At 34.8% G+C, this 8,978-nt stretch overlaps 1 protein-coding gene across 1 annotated transcript; it reads left to right on the top strand.

Annotated features, from left to right (window-relative positions):
- Positions 1 to 1,519: 1,519 nt before the first annotated feature.
- On the top strand, positions 1,520 to 6,090 carry LOC128204151 (heat shock 70 kDa protein 12A-like). Its single transcript, XM_052905523.1, has 9 exons — positions 1,520 to 1,637; positions 1,834 to 1,972; positions 2,221 to 2,369; positions 2,580 to 2,659; positions 2,953 to 3,094; positions 3,557 to 3,707; positions 4,062 to 4,196; positions 4,483 to 4,694; positions 5,051 to 6,090. The coding sequence occupies exons 1-9, from the start codon at positions 1,635 to 1,637 to the stop codon at positions 5,762 to 5,764; spliced, it is 1,725 nt and encodes a 574-aa protein (XP_052761483.1). The 5' UTR covers positions 1,520 to 1,634; the 3' UTR covers positions 5,765 to 6,090.
- Positions 6,091 to 8,978: the final 2,888 nt, after the last annotated feature.

Below are 8,978 nucleotides of genomic sequence, written 5' to 3'. Positions count from 1 at the left end.
GGGGCATTTCGCAAGAAAAAGCCTTCTAAACTTTTAAAGATTTGTTGACAAACGCGCCGACTTTAGCATGTTATGACATATCGAAACCTTTAGTTGTTAGCGCTGACAGTAGTAATTAAAGATTAGGTGGAACACTGTTTGGTAAAGGAGGTTCGAATCTCAAGCCCTTAGCGTATATTTCCGAGAACATTGCCCGATGCAGAAAATAGTTATGATTAGATTGAAAAGGATATGACCGCCTCGATATGGGCATTCGAAAAGTTTGAAAAATATCTTATTGGGCAAATTGTGAACATTGCAGCAGACATTTGAGAAGTTGAGAGTATGCAGTTATTTGGTCCCATTAGAACAAAGTGGCCCAGACAGTCAATTGTTCAAAGAAACGACCAGAAGACAAAACATTTCTACACGAAGAGGTATTCTGCCTATGCATTACTTTTATTGAATGAAGGTAAAAAAGGTCAGAATAAAACTAGACAATGAGAAATAATGGCAAAGAAAAGCACTGTTACGATTTCAAGAGGGACGTTAATACGTTGTATATACGGAAATTGGAATATACATGTATACAAGAAAACTAAGGCGTTTATAAAAAAAATTGAACAGCGATTTTCTTGAACCATACAAATCAAACGAAAAACACAGTGACCATTGTGTCACTATTCCTTCTAAACAACGCAGAGAACCCAGAGAAACTCTGAGTGAACAGACAGATAGAAAACCTCCAGTAACAGACATAACTCGATCTGGGAGAGATGCTTGAAATGTTAAAACTGATAAGTAAAGACTTTCAGATTAAGTTCAACAGTCTAGGAAAGTACACTATAATGGCTTATTAAGAAATGAATCAACGGAAAGTTTTTTTGTTTGTTTTTTAAATAAGGAATTCACAGCAGTTTTAATTGTTGTCGCTAAAATGTGAACCCTTAGGCTTAGGCCGAGGGAGATGCTTCATATTCCTATTCATAAATTATGTTATTATGCTTACTCAGAGCTGCTAATGAAGATTAGTCTCCGCCTACTGTCAAACGTTATACTTATGAATACTACAGGCTTTTGTAGATAGGAGAACTGTGCTTATTATCATGAGATGAAAATCGTTATAAATGTATAAAACATTGAATTGTGTTCCTATACACTGACCACCCAAATTATATTTTATTAGAAAGAACTGATATTTGATTTGAATATGTGAACGAGCTAAAATTACAAACAGTGAAAACTATTGAATTGATAGTTCCTCTGTTTAAATAATTGAACTATCATTTTTATTTTAATGATAAATCTGTATAAACCACCGAAAATCATAAAATAAACTTGTTTTTAGAAAAAAATATCAGTGAATGTTAAGCAAGAAAGTGCTTAGTTCTGAACCCTTATTTTAAAACCTTTTGGTCATAATTCCAAATGTCACCAAGGAACTAATGTTGTTTTCATCAAAAGCAAAACTTTATAGCGGAAGGGGGAGGGGTAAACCTCAGGATAGTCGACTCGAACAAGTATCACAAAATACAAGCGTCGATCAAACGAGGCCGATATGAAGTAATGTATGCAGGTAAAAACGAAAGAGGAAGTTGTTTAGAGAGGGCTAGCTGTTTTTGAAAAATCAGCTTGGCTATCATTGTTTGCCACCAATGGTAAGTTTTTTTGGATATTTTTATTTCTATAAATGAGTTTTAGAAAACTCATATTTATTAACAATATCGGTTAAAACTTATTCCACCAGTATTCGCCATTTTCATTTATTATGATATATATATCAATGACTATATTCATAAGTTGTTTAAAGAGTTTTACTAATTTACCATTGTATATTGAGTTCATACAATTAAGGCACCACTTCTTGTCGCTGGGATTGACTTTGGAACAACGTACTCAGGATGGTCTTACTCGTTTAAAAATGAATTTGACCTCGACCCAACAAAAGTCGCAACGAAGAGTTGGTATGGAGACCAGCTGGTTTCATTGAAAGGTACAGTGTTTGGTATTTCAAGTTACCTTTCTTCTTTTTTAAATGTTTCTTCTCCTTAAAAAAGAAGATTTGCATATGGTCATTTGACGACACAGAGTAGGGCATTTGTTGTTTTAGCCACTCGGCATACGTCAATTTTAGTTTATAGTGGAAACCACTATCAAATATAATTGTTATGTATATAATTATCTAACTTACTACAAAAAGTAAAACTTCCGTCAACTGTTGAAATTATTTATATTTTACAGCACCGACATGTGTCCTGATCGAACCAGATGGGGATACTTTCTCGGCCTTTGGATACGACGCTGAAGCAAAGTACATTAGTCTAGTTGAAGAAGAGGAACATGACAAATGGTTCTTCTTCAGAAAATTCAAGATGAAGCTGTACAATACGGTAATTATGAAAATATGCAACATCAGATGTTATTGTGAAATTTGTGAAAAACGAGAACATATCTACTCTTATATACATGTTAGAATCGGTTCTATTTCTTGTGCTGCCATGTGACACAAATGAGAACTTACAGCCAGAATAAATTTGAATACATGAATCCGCCAGTCAATCTTTAATTGGGTACGTACAAACTGATTTCTTGTCTTTTAGGACATTAAAAGAGATATGGACATTGAAGATGAAACTGGAAAGAAACTAAATGCAAAGCTTGTATTTGCGGCTGCAATAAGGTAAACTATGTCGATGAGATTTTGTTACCTATTGATCTTAATGCCAAACACACTGCCAAAACCCTTAAGCTTTGTACTTGGTTTAAAATGCAGAAGATATATAATATCAAATTACTTGAAACGACAATTGAACGGTTGTATTGTCTTTAACATTAACACAACCAAGCCTGAAATTCAATACATCAAATTATTTAATCACTTGCATCGATACAACGTTTTTTTTAAGCAAGCACATATGGCTAAGACATCCGAACCCTTTTAAATATTGTTTCACAATGCAATCACATTTGCAGATTTCTAAAAGAAGACCTTTTAAAAGTGATTGAAGACCGTATTAAGGGAATCATAAAACCCGAGGACGTGAGTTGGGTTTTGACAGTTCCTGCAATCTGGGATGGTGGAGCAAAACAGTTTATGAGGGAAGCGGCCGAAAGTGTAAGGCTTGTTGAAATATATTCCTCAAATGATTGTATCAGCAAACGATACACCCTAAGCACAGAAAGGTGCATGTTTTGAAGAAACCTCAATTGGTTTGGTTGTATAGCACCAATACAAAAGACAAAATAATCAAGACCTACAAACTGCCCAATATAACATGAAACCTTGGAATAACTGGGTATCACAGTGGACAAAATATAAGTCAGGAGTACTTTTGTATGATACTTAGATAATTTTAACTACCAATATGTTGCTGATTAGAGTTTGTAAACACAAAATTATATTGGGTCAACTGTACAATGTATCCAGGAGTGTGCATACAAATTTAACACTATTGTAACTTTGGTAGAGCATATAGTTAAACAGTTTGTATTCAGAGTAAAGAGTTATTTTCATGATAAGGATATCTTGCTTAAAGAAAGTATATATGATATTTATATAAGGTATTTGTTTATACAGGCTGGTATTTCTTCTGACAAACTGACCATAGCCTTTGAACCAGAGGCTGCGGCCATTTACTGTCGATTTCTACCTGCAGAAAAGAGTGAAAATGAGGGTTCACTTTCCACCTTCAAAACTGGAAGCAAATTCCTAGTTGTTGATGCAGGGGGTTAGCTTGTTTTAAAGCAGATTAGTGCTTGCTCGAAAGAATAACAATCCGTTTCTAGTACCCAAGAATACGGACAATAAATCAATTATTCGCTTTTTAATATAAGAAAGTTGTTACTCAATATGTTTAGGTGGATATCACGCCTAGTTAATGTTACATAAATATAATTTACGAGTTTATTTCCGAGGCGACTATGTATAGACCTGTACTACATATCTCGTCTAAAATGCCTCTAATCATTATTGTACTGAAACATTAGGTTCTTCTTTTGATTTGTAAGACTGAATTACAATGACAAGCTATCTCCAATCATTATTTGTTCCATCGCCAAAACTGCAGAGTTATCCATTTCAGGCGGTACAGTTGACATAGCTGTACAAGAGGTTGCAGAAAACGGTTCGATGAAGAATATATACAAAGCCAGTGGGGGAGATTGGGGTGGGACAAAGGTGGACGAGGCATTCGTGGAATTTTTAGAAGACATGCTAGGTAGTTATGGTTGTTCTAAAAAGTATGTATTTCGTTGAAAAATGTTGAAACTCGCCAAATGAAACATTTGCCCAATTGTGTATTCGTTAAGAGGTCAAATGTATAGCGATTGTCTAAATGTATTCGTGTTATCACTGAACGTTCCAAAACGGTAACGGTAGTTGATAAACATTTTATCGCTATTTTTGTTCATTACGTGGTCATTTATGCTTTTCAAAAAGAAAAACAAAACGTCGATGTAACCATGGCCTACACCGATTTTTACATTTGTATTGTGATTAAGCAGGAAAGGAGTCCATTGACGAATTCAAGCGGTCAAACATGGAAGATTACCTATACATGATTCGGGACTTTGAAGTGAAAAAGCGAAATGTCGATCCAACGAAAAGTGATAAGCCAGTCGTATTCAGAATATCAGCAATGTTACCAAAACTGGTGAAAAAAATCAAGGGCAAGAAGATTCCTGAAGTCATAATGGACTCTCTATTCGGTAGTAAGGTGTGTATTATTCCATGTTCTTGTTCTATTTAAATACCTATATAATCAAACACATGCAAGTGCAAGTAAGAAACAGTCTGTTTTCACATGCGTATACCTTTTTACAGCAAACGTAGAATAGTATCAATTCAATTAAACGCTTACATACGAGTATAATGACAAACATATCTTTTTATAACATATAACTATACCAATAATTTTTATTATACGCCCCGATGAGCTAAAAGCGAAACCGGTCGGCTTATTAAAGAAAAGAATACCTACGTGATGTTACTTTTTTATTTGATTATATAGATTCTTAAACCGGAACTTTACTATTATATATATATTTTTATATAATATTTGAATGTGTGCAGGTCTCCGTTCAAGGCGACAAATTAAAAGTCGACATGAGTGTAGTTACATTCTTGTTCAAGACACAAGTTGACGCAATAGTTCAACACGTTTCCGAACTTATTGAGCGGTCGACGAAAGGTTACATAGAAGCAATTGTTTTGGTTGGAGGTTTTTCAAAGTGTCCTCTTCTCCAGCAAGCAATCAAATTAAAGTTTGATGACCACAAAGTGATCGTTCCAAACGACCCAGATCTTGCAGTTTTGAAAGGAGCAGTGATATTTGGACATAAACCAGAACTGATTAACCAGCGAGTCAGCAAATACACATATGGAGTTAATACTAATATGCATTTTATTGACAATGTTCACAAAGAAGCTTACAAAGTGACACACGAAGATGGGGTTGTTAGTTGCGAAAACTGTTTTGATAAACATATAACAGCTGGGCAGAGTCTTACTTTTAGAGAAGCGCAAGTGGAAAAATGCTACGTTGCAACAGCATCAAGTCAAACCTTTTTGCTATTTCCCATTTTTTACACACTTGATCCGAACCCATTGTACACAACCGACCAAGGCTGTCACCTTGCAGGCACCCTGAATGTTGACATTGGAGGAAGTGGTTTAGGCCGAAAGGTCAAAGTTAGGATGATTTACGGAGGTACTGAAATAGAAGTCGATGCTACTGAGGTCGCTACCGGCAACGTGAAGCGCATGAAAATTGACTTCTTGAGCTAAACTTTTGAAATAGTGAAGACGGAATACTGAAATATCTTACAAACCTAAGCACACATTTGCTAAATGAGTTTTTTTTCCTTTTATTTCAATCAATTTAGAACGTTTGTTTTGCTTTGTGACCAGTTTTGATAAAGGCTGTACAGAACTAGATCACCGGATCTATTTGACGATCATTATAGAAGGAATTGTGTGCGGTCGACCGTGAGTTTAAAGTTATTAATGACAGTCGATATTCGAAATTAGTGTAGATATTTAAAGTTTGTATTAAATACGATAGCTGTAAATAGTGCATGTATTAACTGGATTAATAAAACATTTTGCCTGGACGTAAATTTGAATGCAGATTGATTTAAATATCATTTTTGAATAGAAATATATTAATGTTTTATTTGGTGTAACCACCATTGCATATTAAGTTTGATTTTACACGGAAAACGTCCCGGTCTGAAAAATAAAATCAAAGTGCTGAACGTTTTGCAGTGGACGGTTGACAAGATGGCACTTTCTCCCACCTCAGATAAGTAGATCTAAACATTTAACCATGCTAGAAATTCTTATCTTGTCCACGGGCAAATATAAAACGCCCGTATGGAACTCCTTTTTGATGGTCATCACATTGTAGTTACCTCCCTTGTTGAAGACTGTCGTCTGAAGCATCATAGAAACCTTGTCTTGTTGCAATATTTAGATTGATAATTAATTATTTCTCGCTTCAAATATCTCCATAAAAAAGTTTTCACGCACCTTTCAAGAAATAATGATTCACTCTCCTCAGAACTATTTTAAGGCTGATTTGACTATTAACATAATCTGAATCATTGCGCGCATATCCATGACAACCACGAATTATCACATATCCATACGCATTTATTTTCACTACGCACAAAATAGTTCCAGCAAAAAAATACATTTTTACTTAATTTTGTTTAACTGAGGTGGGAGAAAAAGCATCTACCATAGCCACTCGTGTAAGATAGGTTCATCGGTAAACCTCGTTTCCGCAAAACACCCTACGCTCGGGTCGGGATGAACCTATCTTACACTCTCGGTCATGGAAGATACTTATAGTCCTTTGCCATTTTGCCTGAATAGACATTTAAATAATTCCTGGGGTTAGAGAATAAAGTTTATAAAAAAACTGAACGTATGATACGGTGCTGATGTGTTAAAATGTACATTTTGCAGTTTAAGCCATGGGTCATAGAGTGGGGTTTAATACTTACGTAAATGTTACGTAACGAGAGAACGTAAATATAACTGTAGTTAGATAGTGGCCGGGTCATGTCAATCTGGTCAAACTTTGACAAAGAGTCGAGACTCAAGAGCTACGGAAGCATCCAATATTTCTATGAAAACTACAGAAACAATTCTAGAAGTTGAACGTTTAAAATTAATCCCCGTTTAATGACACAGGGTCAACGCGAAAGACAAAAAACACAAACACAAACAATTACAAACCAGAAACATGAAACGATAGAACAAAATTCCACTAACAACACAGTAAATATGTACTACAGTCGAACCTCGCTATGTCGACGTCGGATAAGTCGACTTTCCGGTTATGTTGACTTTTTTCCGGTCCCGAATTTATTCCTTCTTATTCTTTATAAAATAAATATGTTTGTGTCGATTTTTTTTATCCCAGTGGTCGAATTTCACACATTTCCTATGTTCTTTATGTCGAACTGTAGATCGAGACGTAGCTGTGAATATAGGAATGACGTCACCATTACGTCATATGTACTTTCGTTGTGTGGAAAATTCTCAATAAAAAAAGAATGTTCTTATGATTGATAGACATGTTTTCACATGCTCAATACACTGTAAATCAAAACTATCATTATTCCTGAAACTTTTATACCTTAAGTATCTATTCTTGCTTGATTTATCATTTAGAGTAGAGATTAAAGCATAAACCGCTGCCCTATAGTTGAAAGGTCATTTTGGAAGATCTGTCATGGCGGACGGTGCAATTTTTAGAGTTTGTTTTTCAAGTGGAGTGATTTTTCTTAGGAATAACTTGACCCCCCCCCTTTTTATTGGCTTAAAAGGTAATTTAAAGCTTGTACTTTAAGAATATATGTGGTTATCATAGCCTGCATTCGCTCGAAATGCCTTTAAATGTTGTCTAAAAATTATAATTTTACATTGAATTATATAGGGAATAACAATGGTGGTGTGCAACCTGAAAATATCAATGACGGTTTGCGGCATGTCGCAAAATACTGTTCATGTCAATATAACAAACTGTCATAATTGGGGGATACAGAAATGTAATTGGTAAGTGCGAATAATTAAAGTTGTTTGTTTATGTATTTAATTAAAGAGACATTTGTTGCTCAAGCTCTTTGGTATTGTATAAAACATGAACATTTTATTGAATAGATATCAATCCCGAATGGGAACAAAAAGAATAACTTCAAAATGTCAAATGTTACATTGTAGTTCCACTGCTCTGGTCGACCAATTCAGAGAAGGACCCGGTATAAAATCTTACAATGTACAAATGTATGCAATTGTGGTTTTGTGTTTTGTGTGATCCAACAACGTAAAAGAAATAAATTTGAGACAAATAATTCTTCTTTGGTTTCACTTTATTTTTCAATAATAAGTTTGCTGTTTTCACGACGAAAATATTTAACAAGACCGTTCAATTGTGGATGTAAACATCGTACAATCCAACTCAAACGTGTTGGGATTGGTGATATTTTTTGTAATTCGGGTGTGTCGACTTTTCGTTATCTCGACTTTTTTCACTAGGTCCCGAAAAAGTCGACATAACGAGGTTCGACAGTATATAAAAAACTAGGGGTATTCATCAAGGATTATTATGTACTGCCTTGGAACGGTCAGTTTAACTAGTTTGTGTGCACATCCTCACTCTTATCCCAACAGTCCCAAATAAAGTTATTACATAAATGGTAAATATTTTCAAAGTATGCATTGACTAGAGGAAACTTAATAAGAAAACAAATAATAATAATCTAATAGGCAAACCCCACGTATTTCCATGATTAGGGATACAGACTCTATCTGCAGACGAAGGGATACAATTCAGAAAACCATTTAAGCTGGCTATTGACTTAATTCGAGATAGTTATCCCATACAGTTTCGTAAGGTGGGATAGTAAAGTAAGATAGCGACCAAACCTTTGGCATTTAAAAAGCTAGAGCTAAAGAAATGCTTATAACGTTGTTTTGCATGTCTATTATA

Source organism: Mya arenaria, chromosome 10 (assembly GCF_026914265.1).
Source record: "Mya arenaria isolate MELC-2E11 chromosome 10, ASM2691426v1".
NCBI lineage: Eukaryota > Metazoa > Mollusca > Bivalvia > Myida > Myidae > Mya > Mya arenaria.
This window is presented reverse-complemented; position numbering and strand designations above follow the sequence as displayed.

Bases quoted from the DNA above. Each gene is read 5' to 3' on its own strand.
- LOC128204151 (XM_052905523.1), top strand. The intron at 2,660-2,952 runs GTAAACTATGTC...TCACATTTGCAG, and splicing joins GTATTTGCGGCTGCAATAAG to ATTTCTAAAAGAAGACCTTT. The intron at 4,695-5,050 runs GTGTGTATTATT...GAATGTGTGCAG, and splicing joins ACTCTCTATTCGGTAGTAAG to GTCTCCGTTCAAGGCGACAA.